This window comes from Rissa tridactyla, chromosome 2 (assembly GCF_028500815.1).
Source record: "Rissa tridactyla isolate bRisTri1 chromosome 2, bRisTri1.patW.cur.20221130, whole genome shotgun sequence".
Classification (NCBI taxonomy): Eukaryota; Metazoa; Chordata; class Aves; order Charadriiformes; family Laridae; genus Rissa; species Rissa tridactyla.
This window is the reverse complement of record NC_071467.1, coordinates 29,153,185-29,171,405: the sequence shown is the minus strand read 5'-3', so window position 1 is coordinate 29,171,405 and position 18,221 is coordinate 29,153,185. Positions and strand designations below refer to the sequence as shown.

The 18,221-nt window shown below is 36.7% G+C and overlaps 1 protein-coding gene across 1 annotated transcript in view; it reads right to left on the bottom strand.

The window, feature by feature from the left end:
* Positions 1-3,547: 3,547 nt before the first annotated feature.
* The window catches only part of MMP16 (matrix metallopeptidase 16), a 196,414-nt gene continuing 181,740 nt past the window's right edge, over positions 3,548-18,221 (bottom strand). The window contains exon 10 of the mRNA XM_054191367.1: positions 3,548-15,005. Coding sequence (XP_054047342.1) covers positions 14,671-15,005 — 335 coding nt within the window. The 3' untranslated portion in view covers positions 3,548-14,670. The remainder of the gene's footprint in view (positions 15,006-18,221) is intronic.

Sequence of the window (18,221 nt, the reverse complement as noted above, 5' to 3'; positions counted from 1 at the left end):
TTTAAATTAACTCCCAAATGTAGCTGCTGTTCAATGGAGAGAGGAACCAACTTCTGAAGGCCACCAGCTAGGGTTCAAAGCTATTATACTCAAGTAGAGCCCTAATGTGGCTACTTTAGGCACAGGTTAGGAGCTAAAAGTTGGCAATTATGCCCTATGCTAGACTTTTAAGGGACATTTAAGTTCCTGTATGTCAAACTGATTTTCTAGTAGACTAGGCTGACCTTGGAGAAGGTCTAACTTTTCTTTACCTCTGAGTTTGCACAGAGTGCTGAGTCTAAGCAGTGCCTGACTGGTTGTCAATTACACCCAAACAAGACTTACAAACTCATTGTTCTTCTAGCTGAACTGAACTTCTCGTGAACTGTGAGGTTCTATTTCTTTTTGAATTGAGGTATTTTCAGAGCATGCCTTATGCCTGGAAGTGTTACGCCTGCTGGGATCATATTATCCAGTATGCCAGAGTGATTCCTGGAATAGCTGCCTCCCAAAAGAAAGCACAGGTTTTATCTCTAAAAGACCTAGCTAGTGCAGTCCAAAAGAAAATCTGCCATGGACACACAGTGTGGACCACCAGGGAAACAGGACCTGGAAGACATTTGGGAATGAAGTTATTTGACACTGTGACAGTATTCAGATATTTCCTATCTTCCTTGTAAAACTAGCCCTTCACACATAATAGCGCATTTCCTTACAAAAGAACAACATGAATAGAAAAACTCTTCAGATTAAACCTGAATCTATCACTTTAACCAAGTATGAGCGAAGACATGCAGTGGGAAGTTGGGCAGTGTGACAGAGTAACAAGTTCCATGTGTAGAAACAAGGGGACTGCAGCCACGCTTGTCATTTGTCATGGTGAGAATGTATGACTGATGCTGAAAATCAAAGCAAAAATTATCTGTGAACCACAACACAAAAGCACTGCACAGTGTATCTCTGATCTACCAAAGAGAGAGCAACTGAGGAAGACATGGATAACAAGGATGCCTCTACATGTCATTTCAGGGGAACATTTTAAATAGAAGAATCCTGGAAAAGTGAAGAAAGATAATCAATATGGTGATTAATGACAGTAATTTCACACAAACATCTGAGAAATTAAGCATGCTCTTTAGGAGTTGTTTCTTGCAGTGACTTGTGAAGGAATGAATGAGTTGCAAACCAAACTTCACATCAATATATTGAACAGTGTGGTAGCAACGATACTTATTTCATCTTGGAAACTTTCCAGAAAGTAAATACTAATATATAAAATTCTTCATAAAATATTGGGTTTTGAAATACTTTTTTTTGTTGATGTTCTCTTGGATGCTTCTTTACTTTTACAGCTTACCCACTCTAGTTCTCCTGAATTATAACTTGAATATTTCAGTTTGCTTTGGTTTTTTGTTGGTTTGGGGTTTTTTTGGTTGGTTTTTTTTTTTTTTTTTTAAAAAAAGAATTTCATAGTGGAAAGAGGCACTTCGGTAAAAATGTCTATAGTTGCATTTAATGTGACACACACTGAAGTAAGAGAATACAGTTTCGTTAGGTCTTGGAAAAGCTTCTTTGTATTCTGAGTGTTTGTGCAGAGGGTCATAACACACCTCCTTTTGGCTTGAAAGTGGCTCAAGTGAACACTGGTTAGGCGTTGGTCAGGGTCTAGCTTTTAGTACTGGTGAAGCACAGTTCAAATGTGCACCTAAATTTTGCATAACTGATAGCAAAAATCTCTTTAGCAATACAGACTCATTTTCACCACTAGCAGCAGTACATTGCCAATATACTTGGGGAAAAGACAGTTTGACTTACGTGTATTGTAGGCTTTAGGACTGAATAATGTTCATTAAAGCGCAATCCTCACAGCTCATAATAAGCACCCAGAATTTTCCCAGTTGTCTTAGTAGGTGATCTATAAAATACTCGTTTCTTTTATCCTTAGCTTCTCATGAGCAGAAAATGAGTGTGTTCCATGCCATTCTGTTTAGAACTGACCAAAGTCATGTATAATATATCCATGTTTTAGTTCCATTGAAAGCTAGTGATGTCCAGATGTTTAGTTGATTTTGTTCACTGTTTGTAATAATTCAAACAAGTAGCATCAAAGTGGTTGGCAGGCAGTGATTAAGAATATTTGTTTCATAATCAGTTTTGTCTATTTAGTTAACCTAGTATTGATTCTATTTCTTGATTGGAAAGATTTTTGGAGAAGAGTAATTCCTGGAAGCTACATCTTGAATTTTGGGCCTAAATATTAAAACAAAAATTTAATTATCTGCAACATAATTACATGAAAATAAGTCTGAAAAAGATTGAGTTATGGCACAAGATTTCTCATATGTTAACTGTGATTACTAGATGTTTACTAATAAGTTTCCTGCTTGTAGCAGTATCTTTACCTATGAAGTGAATGGTATTATGAAAACATGGATCAACCTGGAAGTTGTTTTTATTCATATCTTTCAGAAGCAACACACTTCCATGAACTTAAGATGATAAGATATTTAAGACACTTCCCAAACCCTTTCATTCAGAACTGGTATTTTTCCTGTCAGTCATCTGCAGACAAGGTTCAGCCAGGAGTCTTTACCTCTCCCATGTGTGAGAACTGCAATCAGTGACTTCTGTAGCATCTGTTTTATTCAGTTTTCTTCCTTTAATCAGCTAAATAATGGAATTTCCTTTATTTTTTTTTCTTTTTTTATTTAATGATGAACTACTTTTGAGTTTTAATAGAGTGGAAAAGAGTGAGGCTTCAGATAGCTTATATATGTGATGAGCTTGGCCTCAGGTTTTGGATCAGCTGACAAACACTTCCTTCTTTCTTACTAGGACTCTGAACCAATAATAAGTTTGTCTCCAAACAGATTGAGCTTGTTCCTGGTTTCCTGCACCCTCACACATGCACAGGTGTAAGAAGACTTTAATCCTCTATAGCCTGAGAAGAATTACATGTTTGTTGACATGAGAGGAACATAGATCTTTGCAAAGCTCAGCTGGATGGCCAAAGTTTCATAGAACTCTCCTTTGCATTTTAGTCCTGTGGTCTTCTATTGTGATCTGATTTCAAGAAAACTGTATATTTTTCAGTTGTTCTCTTCAGCTATTTTCTAACCTGAACCATTAGACTCACCTTTTCTTTACATTATACTTTTCATAGTTTTTCTTACACACAACAAAGGCAAAAATTCAGCCACCTGTTCATCATTTTTGTAGTGGATGTGACAGCAACCTCTAATGTATGGCCCTTCAGACATTACAGAAGTAGCTTCACTTGCACACACTTCACCTCTTTTCCATACAAATTAGTTTTTCCTATTCCATTTTGATTACAAAAATTAACTAATGTTTCTTTCATCCTGCTCGTACACAGATATATCTGTAATATCTCTATACGTTGTCATTACCTGTTAGACATTCCTCTTCTGAGGCTAAGGTTGGCTGTAGTGTTAGATGGTACATAGAGAGCAGCAGCTATTCATCTTAGAGTAATATATACCAATTAAACCACAATGCCTTTATGAAACTTTTTTTCTGTTCTCTTATTTATTGACAGATTTTTTTTTTAATTACAACACAATGAAACGATGGTAAGTACATAAGATGCAATAGTATAAAAAGCCATTTTAACCCTTCCCTTGGTTAAGACACTTACAGCAGACAAGAACTGCCCCACCCCAATTCCCCCCTTCTCAAATGAAAACAAAAAAATAAATATAAATTAATAAATATAAAACAAATCACTGCACAGCCCTTAACTCTTTGATTGCCATGGCAAGAACCATAATGATGATCCTAGCATGTGACTTTCTGTGGTTAAAGGTTGCCGCAGCAGTCAAAGGGTTATAGCATTGTAAACATAAGTACTTTGTTGAAAATGTTCAGTCATGTTAATGGTCTACAGCAATGAGATTATTATCGTGACCCCTTGACCTTTAATGACACAACATTATAAGGAGTTAAAGAGATAATAGCTTGGTGAGCTGTTACATAGATTAATTAACCCATTTTGTTTAACAATGCACTATGAGGTCTTGATTTACTAATAAAAGACAACTTGTGTATAATAAAACACTGTTCAATGCATTGATCAATAAAATCAATGAAAAAATCAGTCTAAGCACCACAAAATTTTGCCTGATTATATCTGACAGTCATAATACACTTTAGCACCATTTAGTCAGCCTTGCATTTGCACACAAACAAGCTTTGTGTTTGTCAGTAGAAGCTACCTGAAGGAATAACATATGTCAGTTATAAAAAGGTTACTGTATAGAATGCTGTGTGAGCAAATAAAATAAAATAAAATAACAATAATAAAATGAAATTTAGTTGCAGAAAGCAAGTAAATGCTCCAGTTATTTTGCTGCTAACACACATCTTAATGCACCAAACATGGGCATGAAATGCATATGGGGCTATGCAGAGAAAAGGGAATAAAAATGAGAAATTTGCGTCACACAAAGAAATCATCACATCCATATTCTGACTTATTTGTCATGCTTTGTAAATTAAATGAACAATTGTTGGGTGGTTCAAGAAGTAGAGCTTGAAAAGAGTTGATGTTTAACAATGTGTGAGTTTTACGGTCATGTTATGCATAAAACGACTTCCAGAGATATCCTAACAACTGCACCAAAATCCTTGCCTCTGCATGAAAGGTTGATTTCCTCTTTCTCAGAGGTGGAGGATAAACAAGCAAATCACAGTGTGGGAAGAGCATTCACAATTGTACTGGCTTCTAGCTAACATATTGGAACCAGATTTCTGCTGGAATTACAGGGAGGAGGGAATGGCAACAAGATGGAAAATGGAATCAGCTGCTAAAATAACACCCAACACGCAGAACTAAGGAAGAAATCAGGTTCTGGTAGATACTAGAGTACAGCACTTGGAGGGAAAGCAAGGTGCCTGTTATTCGGAAAGTAAGAGAAACAGGAACGTGTATGAAGCATGGAAAACAATGTACCGTTCTTGTACATGTCCGTATCAAATTCTGATTGACTACACACTGACAAAACCGGCTGTACATGCTTTAACTGCTAACAATAACTAACTACAGGACTGGCAAGGAGAAGACACCACCTCCCTCAATTGGAATCCTATAGGAACACTTATCACATACAATAAACCTACAGAAGTCAGACACCTGCATCTTTATCTGCAAGCTGTGACTGAACTATGCAATGAATCCAATTCCCAGACTTCAGTAGCAGATGTCAAAGAGAGCTCTTCATAAATATGTTATTTATGATACCTAAAAATTAGGATCAATCAGAAAACAATGCATAATAGCAAAGCATTCTGCCATGTAACAGTGCTCGTGTGTTATGCTACAGCAGTAATGTAATGGTAGTTGATATATGTGTATGGACTGACCGGTGGTAGAGGAAGGAGTCCAGCCATATAATTATTGTCTGAATATCCATGACACAGATTATAGGCATCAGAATGCAAAGGAGAAAGAGAAAAGGTTAAAGATGAGAACTGGAACTACTGGAAACAATAAAAACATTTTTGAAATGCAGCTTTCTAGACTGCAGACCTCTCACAAAGGGCATAAACCATGGATGCAAATGGTATGCTATGACTGGCATCAGAAATGATAGGTCTCTGCTGTTAACACCATTTTACATGTGACCAGGCAAGTAGCCACAAGCTGCAAATGAGGAGTCCACGATGGTCAGTTCTGGCTATATCACATAATTTTTATGGTTGGACTAGATGATCTGAAAGGTCCTTTCCAACCTAGGCAATTCTATGATTTTCATAAAAGACTTAAAGGATGGAAGTGTCAGCCAATGGCAGAGATTTCGATAATGTGAAGTGAGTAACTTGGAGGTCAGTGTTGGGGAACTGGACAATGAGCGAGTTTCAGTGAAAGTTATACATCAAGTTTCTCAAATGGGCATGGGAGTTTTTGAGAAGGTACTACCTCGTCACCCTAGACCCTAGACCCAAAAAGCTGCATTTCCTAGTGACAGACTGTAAAAAGTTGTGTGCGATTAAATGAGATAGATAGACAACAAAATTGTATTTTCTCATTTCCTCTGTATAGTGAACAGATAATTTCTCACTTGCTTACCAAGAGCGTATAAAATTAAACATTGCCTTAATTAGTCAGGAAACATGCCAAGGCACAGTGAAAAAAGGGGTGGAGGGGAATCAGAAGTTTGATCATATTTATCAATTTACCTAAAGAAATAGCAATAGATGATCCATACAAAGGTCATAAATGTATTTCTATTATATCAAACACTTCAGGACTGAGATATGGAGACAAAGATACATGGCTGTAATAAAGACTAATAGAGCTATTTCATCCAGTGGAGTTCTTCAAATGATAGATAAATTCTTGGCCAATTTCTGAAAACAAATGTAAGAACATTTCACTGTGACAAGTTTTTGCACATAGATTCAGGCTGATGTTAGTTTTACTAAATCTCTCTTGAAAGATTTTTGATTGCAGCAGATAAATAATGCGCTCTCTCTATATATTTGTAGTCAGGTTTAGAGTAACTATACTGAGGAGCCTTTTGATTGACTGCTTTCTGGTGGGTTATGACACCAAATATAGAATTCAGTGGACTTTCTACAGCCGATCAGGTATCCTTGTTGTTGGAGACCAATAATACTTTCAAAGCTATCATGAACTTCCTGATAATACCTCTTCTCTTTTATTGTTGATTACATAGCACTTACATGCAATTTTAGTGGTGTCAATTGTCCTTGGCTCCTTCCTTGCAATTATAAAATGAAATGGTCTCATTCCTTTTCTTACATTCTTCTGGACATTAAAAATGGAAATGTACTTCTGCTGCTTTTTCTGTGTCTGTCTGTAGTCTTTGACCAAAAGACATAGTTGGCTTTCCTGTGGATCCTAGAAGTTGTGGAAAGAAAGTTCATGACTAATTTAAGTTTCCTCTGAGAAAGATTTCAATAAGGTTTTCCTTTAAATCTGTATTTTTCATCACTGTGATTCAAGGAGTACCACCTTCAAAGGAATGCGTATTGATAGCAGATGATGACCTGTGTATCTTGGACGATGAGAAGGGAGGATCATAATCCTTGATCTATCCTATAAAATGGTTTTCAACCAGGCACAGTAAGACAGTATTGTGCATGAATTGATAAGAGATGCCTGCATGGTTTTGGAAACACAGTAAAGATGGATGTTAGTTAGATCTACTTAGTTGACAATGTTTTACCAAATGCATTACATAGAGTAAGAGCTGGGAATAGATTCTCTGCATCATCACATGTTCCTTGAATCCTGGATTCCTATTCAAGATTAAATTTCCCTGGGTATAACAATCTCAGGTATTTCTGTGTGTTGTGTGAGTATTGACAATGGCTATTCTAAAAGATTTTTTTAATAGTTTTCATCTACCTTGTGATGCATGGCCAGAGTTCATAGAACTTTATCATATGGAAAAAACACAACCTTGTAAATACAAGATGCAGCTATGCCTTACAGGTATGAATTGTAGTTGTGACAATCATTTAAAACAGCACTAGAGGTTGCTGAAGTTGTCTTCTGAATACACACCGTCACATGTACGTGTACCTTCTCCTAACTTAGATAACTCTACCTGTATCCAAGCAGACAACTGCTTGGAAATGACTTCAACATGGTGCTCCCATAAAATACGAAGATGACCAGTATGTGAGCACTGACAATTTTGCGTCAATAGCCAAGCATAGTGCACACAGTATGTGCACCTCTGTTTAGATTCATTGTATGCCTCAATATGGGGCTGTGCATTTCATCTGGAATATATCAGTTGTACAACAGTACTTTTTGAGTTGTATAGAATATCATGTAATTGTGAACACTGACAAAGTATTATAAACCATCATTTTACATTATGGAAAAACCTACTTTCTTTTCTTTGAGGTTGTAAAATGATAGTAAGGGTATCAAAATTTGTTCACACCTTATAAACGAGTTAGCATTGCTTGCCTGCTGACCCTAAGCACTCTCAGCTTTCACAAGGCAGATGATTTTATGTACAGCCACGTAAACTACGAATATGTGTGCAGACTGGGTGTTAAACTATGCCAACACATCAGGATGAAAATATGGATTAGAAACATTGTTTTCTGATTTAACACACTACTCTTTGCAAGTGGCGAACCCATCTGGGCATGAACTCATTGGCAGAGTTCCACTGCTCTGTTGCCAGTGGGTATGTCATATTATACTTCACTGAAAACTCTTCAAACTCTGTTGTCATATTGTTAAGGGCCGACCAGGTACTTTAGGAAGTTATTTAATCCCAGCCTTCTGTCGCTAATCCCACTTCCCAGAAAGCCAGTTCCCAGAAAGATGGATGGGCAAATGGATGATCCAGGACACATGCATGGCACAGAACGGAAGTGATTATTCCATGTGTTAGTGCCAGATGGCAAGATGGAGAGAATGTCCAGTATACATTTTACTGCAACAGCAAAAAAACTAATGGGCATGAAAAACTATGAATTAAGATATGCCAATAGTTTGCCAAGGAGATAAAGGCTGTAGTTGTAAAAGTATATGTGTGCAATTTCATAGGGTAGAAATTACTATTAACTAAATGGAAAGCTTTGGTTTATGTGGTGGCTATTACAATTATCATCTGTGGACAATGTCATTCTACAGAAGCAGAAGAAACTAAACTGTGTGACTGGAAAGCTTTCTGCCATCATAAATGGCTGATGTGTAATGATTATTGTTTATGTAGTTTTACTGTGCCAGCAAGTAGCACTATGCTGCATGCACATCCAAATGCAGAAAATTGTCTTTAGCATGCTAGTTTACATTTCTTCATTTATGTCTTCTCTGCCTCTAAAATTTATTTCATCTATACTGTGGGCAGACCAGAGCAGTACTTAAGGCTATCTCCACAAGGCAAACATACTTTATGTACACCTCTCACAGAATGTCATATCTCAAAGTCATAACAGGCAGCTGCAACTGCGAATGTTAATAAACTGACTATAATTTGTAGATGATATGCTAAAGCTTATGTATACTGGGAAACAAGACCTGTTTATGATGCATGCGTTTAATGCTGTGTACGTGCTTCTTTGAAATACATTTTGATTTTAGGAACAGATGCTTGCTGTGGTCACGTACTGATGATCCTTCAAAATATGATCTCCTGATTATCACTGGGCTTTCCTAGTTACATACATGCATCAAATAATGCCACGTCATACAGAATCTATGCTGCCTAACCTTAGAGGCTACCTTAGATCAAACATCAAATGGAGCCAGTCTGCAACAAGTGATGGTATGCTTTTGATGCTTACCAGACATTTTCGGCATCGATGGCACTGATGACAATGTCTTACTCTCTCAGCCTCTGACATCTCAGACGGCAAGTCACAAGCATGAGTTAGACAGATTTGACTCACACATTACATTTTTTCCATGAGACCAGCGGCAGACAACTCATTGATTTACATGCATAAATCAGAGATTAATTTTATGAGTATATGGTTCATTTACACTTGATTTTGTAACTGACATATGTTTAAATGGTCTTATCTTATGCGAACCACTCTGTCTGCAGTCTGTGTAGTGTGAGCTAAGGAAGTACGCCTAACGTTACACTGCTGGTGTATCGGTCATGGCTGTACCATTGTATGCAATAACAAGTTATCTGTTCCTCAGCTCCCACACAATATTATTTGATTTACAGCGTAGCTGAACACCTAGGTGGCCAGTGACAATTGTTCCCTCCACTGATAATAACGATTTTCCTTATGGCTCATAGGGCTGCAGTCAACTATTTACGCTTCTGGAAATAGAGCTGTCCAAAGACAGTCTTGACAACAACAAAAGGCGACAGGGAGCTATTGTTCTGTAATGGCTGCTTCACATCTCCTACTGCCACGGTGCAGGGCTTCCTCCACCTCTGCAATTGGTGATAAAACTTAGGCCACGCTGTAAGAAGATATGGGAACCAGGACAGAGGAAACCCCTGCAGTCATATCCTTGCTCCTCAGCCCAGTCATCTTGTGCTATCTCCAATTTAGGCTGCTAATGGTGTGGTAGCTTGCATTTCTACTTTCTTAAAAATGCAGTGCCTGGAACATTCACTGTTCAGTTTGCTATGTGTCTTTTTTAAGGTTTGCCCTAGCGACGGTTCAAATGCAAAAAACTAGAATAGGAATGTAATGCTTCCATTGCTTATAGGCAGACCTACTTTCTATTCTACACACTTTTTTTCTAACCAACAAGCTAGAATTTGATTCTATATCATTTGGTACCAAAAGCTACATTTAACTGACATTAAGATTGTGAAGTAAGACCCCCCAAAAATTTGAAAATTAAAAAATTAAGCCTTACACTTTGTTCTTAACTCACAGTGCTAATGGCACTGGAGTCTTGACCAAACAATTGGGGAGGTGAAGTACACTTCTAAGAAAAAGTGTAAGTCTGCCCCTTATGTTTGAATCTATTAGCTTCTGTTATTTTCATTCAAAAATTGGCCTTAAAAAAATCTTTTTCTTTAATTATACCCTCCCTTTGCCCCACTTTGAAAGAAGAAAAAGAACAAAAGTTCATAGGAAGATATAAAATATGTATTACATTTATTCAGGAGACTTGAAAGGGCTCCTTTGGAGCCATTTGAGTCTCTCCATCCCAGCCTATCCAGTAAATATACAGTTACATAGTTTTCAATTTTTTTTGATAAAAATTAATTTTTGTCTACAGTCAATAACCTTTTCATAGGTTTATACATTAAAATGCCAGAGGAAACACTGCCATCACCTACTCTGGCCTCCTGCATCATACAGACCATAGTACTCTGAAGATACGCGACCCTGTATAGTCAGCTTGATAGACTGTAACTGATTAACACAATGCATATTCAGTTTTGTATTGTTCCACAGTACAGATCATGACAATAGCAATACGGAAATGTTTATTAAAAACTTTATGAAAAAAGTTACGGCACATGAGCAGGAACCCAGATTGCAGAACTGAAAATATTTTCAAATTGTTTTTTCTTAATTCTCATAATTATAGGCCCTGGTAGAAAAACAATTGTTCAAAAAATAACATTGTCTTAGAACTTTTACTTGTTTGAGTTCAAAACTAGATCAGGCAACATCACTAATTTACTTCTATAATTTGAAACTAGCCAGTACGTATTTGGGAATTACAGTGAACACAATTGCTCCTACATCTTTTACTTAAAACAAACCTTTATGAGTGTTATAACCTACTGAAAATAGGAGTATGCAATAGAAATGCTGACACAATCTTGCTCTGCATGACATAAACATGCCAATATAACATTATTTTTCCTCCCTCTCTCTGTATATAATATATATGCACTTTTAAGTAAAAGAAAATAGATTAAACAATCAACTTATCATGTATTCATGTATCTATGATGTACCATATACCAAGCACTAGACTTATCACACTTACCTTCCTGCATAATTAAAGTTAAATTCTCCAAATACAAACATTTTTGTTACCTTATCAAAGAACAACAGTCAACATGCTCAGCACTTCATTACTGTCAGGGAAACAGTTGCACAAAAAGTTAAAGCTGCCATGAAAGATATTTCAAAATTGAAGTGAAATTTTCAAGTGAATCAAAAACCAGATAAGATGCTGTTCTGACTTAAAGGTAACAGAAAATGAGTTCTCCTATTGTAGAGGAAAACCAAATGCAGAATATGTCGTGCTGTTAGTATTTTCCACCAACTATCCAAGGGACAAAATTGGAACAGCAACATGAATCATTTTGTTCTGTCTGTAGCAGAACATAAGTTGTAGTTTGTTGACAGTAAAAATCTCTCCATGGATTAAAATATGCATGTACGTGTATGTGTGTGTTTGTGTGCATTTGTAAGTACACAAACACACACACATTTTAATATATATGAGAAACAGGCATAGAATTCCAAATTCACCAAATGAGCTGATGTGCAGTAAATATCCTATGTTACTGAACTGTCAATTAATCTACATTTTCAGCAACAACTGAATTGGATTTACTAAATAATGCTATGGGCTGATACTGGTGCACTTCTAACCTACAGTATGCAGTACCTCTACAAAACATCTCCAAAATGCCATCTGCATTGCATATTTGTCGTAAAACTATATCTTTTTCTAATCCTCATTTTTGTTAGCCATACATATGCATATCTGTTTATGCTCTAAGAAATAAGTTTGCAATGCTTTATAGCATGCCACATATGTTCATAAAATAAGTCCTCAAATCAATATAAAATCATGTAATTGAACAAAAAGGCATACTATTTTTCATGCTATGCTCAATATAAATATAAATTCAAGGCAGTCAAGCTATCCATTACCAAAATAATAATAACCATAATATATATGCATATATACCTACACTCTCTAAAAAGTGATCCAGTTGTGTGGATTAAGAAACCAGTAAGAAATTTGGTGAATGTAGTATAAAAGTCTCATTTTATGTAAAAGCCAATACTGGCCATTTCAAGTATTTTTATACTTTCCTATAACCTTTTCATTAATAACTAGCTATTTGTAGAAATGATAATTTTATACTGAAAATTGTATTGAAGTTAAATAAAAATTAACTTCTACTGTAGTTCATTTTTAGAGTGTGCATGTATACATAGCAAAATACCCTTCTACAGCTCTATCATAAATATTTTAGTTTATGTCAGTTCTTTTCTGTGAAAACACTTCAACCTTTTTTTTTTTTTCAAATTTTGGATAATGTATATCAGGCCTTTTAAGAAACAAAACTCATCTTAGTTCATTAGCAACACCAGATTCCCTTCAGTTTGTGCCAGTTTGCAAGTTAAAGGTCAAAGATCAAAGACATAGGACAGTACACTTTAAGGAAATTCAGACAGTGAAGCTGTTCACAGAAGACAATGTTTAACTTGGTAATGACAGTCAACAGGTCAATAATCAAGTTCAAGGCAAGCTGTTCATGGTTGCAAAAGCTACTCCCCTCAAATCCTGGCTTTCATAAAAAACCAGGTGTCTGACTTTTGGGGTGCATCATTCTGACCATCTTTAGTAAGTTCACAGCCCAGTGACTGTAAAGCCTATCACTGCAAGAAGCAGCTCCTAAAATCAATAAAGAGGTCTGTCAGTTGCTGACTTTTCTCTAGGAAAAAAATATTGATACAAACCTGCTCTGCAGGTCACATGAAAATGACAATACTGCTGTTAGCACAAGTTACACAGAATGACAAAATGCTTTGGTGGTCCCTTGGCTCTGTCAGTGATACCATGTTTGGCTGAAGGCCAGAAATTGGACTAACCCTTTGAGAACTATGGTGAACATGCAAAGGGGTAACACACCGGAGGATACTCATGCAATATCAGAGTCATCGTTTTAGCTTTCCTTTGAAACTGTAACTCTACCTCTGCAGAGGCAAATTGAATTATCATGCAACATAGTTTAAAAGAGAAATCCAAGATGCTTAAGTTAAAAGGCTAAGCTATAAAACTGTCTGTCGCCCATTCAGAAAAAATCTTGGTAAGTGGTAGAAGTTATTAAAAGAGGTTTGGTTCCTTTAACCAGAAAGTAGCTGGTAAATATATTTTGTTTGCTATTTATGTTACAAATGGTTTTCTATCAATAATGCAAATAATTAAAAACACTCACTTGCAGTTACAGGAAATCTGTTTTGAAAAACTGATTTTCTTTTAAAACCTGTATTACCCAAAGACAATCCTATAATTTAAAGACAACCAAGATTAACATCCACCAGACTCTGAAAATGGATGCAATAGTTCTCAAAGGGTTATACCACCAATGTAATACCAGTGTCAAGTTTCTCTGTAGCATGACTGTTGCTTTATTTCATTGAAATCCACTTTAGAGACACACTGCTTTTTACCATGCTTTGGAATGAGTGCTCCTGACAGACCTGTGAAAGGCCTGGGGCGGCTGGCTTGGTACAGCTTGGGAGATATTATGCAGGAAAACCAACCAAAAATCAAATAAACCAATAAAAAGGTTCTGCTTGAATATAGTAATGAATAGAAATGAGTTTAAAACATTGAGGACATAGCCCAGAACAGCTGTAAAAAACACAAAATGAATGTATTATTAAGGCTGTTACTATATTGCAGATATTTTGGCCCCTTGTTTGTTGGAAAATGGCTGTCCAAACAGTCTGAAGTCCTGCATGTCATCCGAGTCTCCCACCTGACAAAACTGGAAGTAGGAGTATAGGACTTTATCCATAGCAGACAGAAAGCAATCCTCTTTGGAGACAAAGCTGTTTTGGGTCTTCTCACTTTCCTGAAAGTTCCATTGTGGGTTGTTGTGTTTTTCTAAAAAAATTTACTTTCAGCAAAAAATTTTTCAAAGGGGAACAGGCCTTAAGGGAAAAATGTAGAAACATGGATATTTTTTTTTTTCCTCTTCATTAGTTAATCCTGATAGTTTATAGGGCTTTGAACGTGCAGAGGAAAGGCCTAGAATCGAATGACAAAGAAAGACAAAGGACTGAAGAAACAGCAGATACTGTGTATCATGGAAGCTTCCCAGCTGAGCGAATCGCCACTCACGCGCAGGACAGGCAACCCCCTGGGTTTTAAAGATCAGCTTTGATTCAGACTGACAGATGCCCGCTCCTAGCTAGGAAACTGCATAACAGCTCTTGTGTTGAATCTCAAGTTACCACAAACTCCTGGGAGGGAAAGAAAAAAAACAAAACCCTACATCACACCCACTCTTGCATAGAGCGTTTGCAGTACAGTATGTGGCGGGGTGTTCCTTTCCTTTTGAACTGGAACACAGTGTAAACCAAGACAAGGAGGCACAAGGCCAGGATGCAGGGAATGACGATGGCTATGGCTTTCACAGTGCTGGCTGTGTTGTCCAGTTTGATGACAATGTCAACATCATCTTGAGGGCTGTGTCGGTCTTTATCTCGATCTGTTGGTCCATCACAACCCATAAAATCCTTGAGGATGGATCTGGGATAGCCAGGTTCCACCCTGAGCATCTGGTTATTGAATTTCCAGTACTCTTTTCCTTTGTAGAAATATGTGAAGCCTGAGGAAGAAAATTGCAATTATTCATGGTCATATCACATCAAATCATGTCATCAACGCACCATGACCAAAACTACCGGTATCAGATTATTTTGTAATTAAAATATTAAAAAGATGTAAGGAATAGGCTTCAATTACATGTCTTTAAAATCTTCTTTACAAATTTATTTTCTTTACTGTCTCTAGAAAATCTAACATTGGGGTGGTTTTTTTTTTTTTTAATTTAATAAACTGGGATTTTATTTTCTTCCATTACTACAAAAAATTAAAGGAATTCCAGAGAATATGATCTTTGACAGACCAGGGTCTAGCTGATTTGTTCATTCACTGAAAACCTAACCAGAGCTGGAATCCTCATGGGCAGGACTTTAAAGGATCACAACCTCTTCAACATGAGAAATCTTCTGAAACAAATTGCAATGCTATGCTATCGGAAATGAGAACTGACCCTCTTTAACGTCACATAGCCTACTGCTGTACTTCAGAAGTGTAACCAGATTTATGTTTTCTGCAAAGAGCTGGTATTTGATCATTCAGGCACAATCCAATGTTATTACTAAATGTGCCTAAATAGAAAAAACAAAACAAAACAAAACCAAAACCAAACAAAACCAAAGCTTGACTCCTTGCCAAAAATCTACACGACTTTATTATCCCAACTGAAAAATGGCATTGATCTGGCAAGCAAGAGACCTTCAGGAAGGGTGAACTTCCTCCTACTGTTTATGAACTGAATGCAAACAGCTGAATTTTTCCTTATCTTCACTTTATAGACCTCAACTTATTTCCTGCAGTACTAAAGGCCACTAAGAATACTAAGATAGATTGAGCACTATTTGTCGTTTTAACAACGCTTCCCAAAAAGATCAGTAATTGGCTATCTGGAGATAATATTAGTAATCACCTATTCAAACAGCAGTTAGTTTCTTTCAATTCTAAAAAATAAAATTACTTGATAGTATATTTTTCAGCTCAAACTGTAAAAAAATCTTCATCATCTACTGCCACTTTTCAGAATATTTAGAATATTTGAACATTCTTCTACATTAGCTATTTATGAAATTTTAATGGCTTTCCTAGCCACTGAAAAGGTACTGTTTTCATTTCCTTAATCCCTTGCAGTTTTATTATCTGCAATTGTGTTAGTGTATCTATAGAAAGGTCTAATACTAGTTAAAAAGAAAAATGAAAAGAAAAGCACTAAGCTATACCAGAACAGCAGTTAGGAGGCTTGTTCACAAAATGCCTTCTATTCTGCCTAGAACGATTCAAAAAAGAGGACTGTAATTCTTTAAATACAATGAAGTTTTAAAATTTTAGCATATAAAAAGTTCCTTAAAGCAATCTGTAAACAAAAAATATTATCAAATACAAAATTTCAGTATTTGGAGCCAAATGTATTTTTTTCTTTGTATTTCATATAACAACATGCATGTGAGAAAGCACTGTGCATACTGGCCCTGGATGTGGAAATTTGATATATTATCTCTGTCAATATTCTAATACATATATAGAGACCATATACAGATATGCCATCACTAAATCTATATTCTTACATATTTACAGACTACATATATGTATACATCAGGGGTACATATAGTATTAATTGTTATTGTACATTGAAATATTAAACTAAAACTGTTAATATCAAAGGAGCAAAGGAATTGACAGCCCCTATAGGTCCAGTAAAAATTCTTCAATCAGAGCATATTTTCTACTGGAAAACTCTGAAGGTAGTTTAAACTTTTCTGTCATTTTGCTGTGACAGGGGCCAGGATAACAGTCAGTAACAGCTGAAGGATGAAAGTTACCAGCAGAGAAGGGTAGTTCTAAGAGACTGAGTAGTTTTACTGCTTCTCATGGCAGGACAAGTGGCTTCACATAACTGTTGAAAGTGATTTCATCTTATCTGCTTGTCTTGTTGAGCCCGTTTTGTGAGCTGCTGCTTACAATTTTCCATGTGCTAGTCGCTGAGAGTAGTGAGTGCAATGCTTGACCCAAACAGCATGGAAGGGCTTAGCAATCATTAACGTGTCAAATAGAAACTCAAATTAGTAGTGGTAGTAAGCGCAAGGCAAAAAAGCTCAATGGGCTAATAAAGTAGACTGCCTTTTCTCTTTTCTCTCTCTAAAAATTACCCCACCATCCACATCAGCAGAATTTCTAGATGGGAGGTGAGATTTTCTATGCTGCTCTCAAGACAGAAAGAAAGATTTCTCCAATCTGGAGAACTTTGTGTGATCTCATGGAGCAGCAGAAAGGAAACGTCTTCTTCTTCTATCTCCTCCTAAGAGTTTCTACCACAGTGTTAGAAACCAAAACACAATATAAGAAGTAGCAGGGAGAGTTTCAAAGAAGTTACCTGTACCTTACCAAGCTTCTAGGACACTGAGTCAGGATGCTGACTAGAGTAGGAAATTGGTTTTTTTCTCATCTTTCCCAAGCCTCTTACTGCAAGATTACCCCAAATTTTTGTAGACAGTCAAGGAAATCCCTTTATGATCAGAATTATTTCAGGTGCTCATTCGCATGGTTTACGCAACAGAAAGACAAGGGAAAGAAAAAGGTATTCTTTAAAATTAAATGGATTTACTGAAAGACGTGCTTTCAGATGTTCCCTTACGAAGCTATATAGTAAAACTTCCTTGTCAACTCTGCTTCTGCCCAAAGAAATAAAAACTGTTTCAGGCAAAATGCAATCAACTTCTTTCCAACTAAGCTGTGGTACTTATTTGCATCTGCTTTCATTTCTTTCTCTCCTCATACTAATAAGAGTGGAGCTGTGAACTGTTTCTTAAGACGTCTATTTTCTTGATTTCAGGGAAAATGTCTTAGTGGTCTTCTCGGGAACTTTATGGTGTCATTTTCAGTCCCTCTTTCTGCCTTGCGGCCCTTTTAGGCTTTCTGAGAAGCCCAAGAATGCCCTCTTTCCCTTCCCTTCTCCGCGATCTCATGGCATGTTTTACCACCCTCCTCACTGAAAGAGTCAGACAGACTATCAAAGCCACTGGGGTGAAATAGAGAAGTGGCTTTGATATAACCAAGAGTCTTTCCTGCCTTAGGAATGAGTGCTCTGCCTCTGCAGTACTTTCAAATCCACTGGTCTGAGTGTTACAGCACGATAGTTTCCATTTGTAATGACAGACACATATACCTGAGCTCAGTACAGAAAACTTATTTTGGGGAAAGCAATCAAGGTAAGAAGAAACCCCAAACC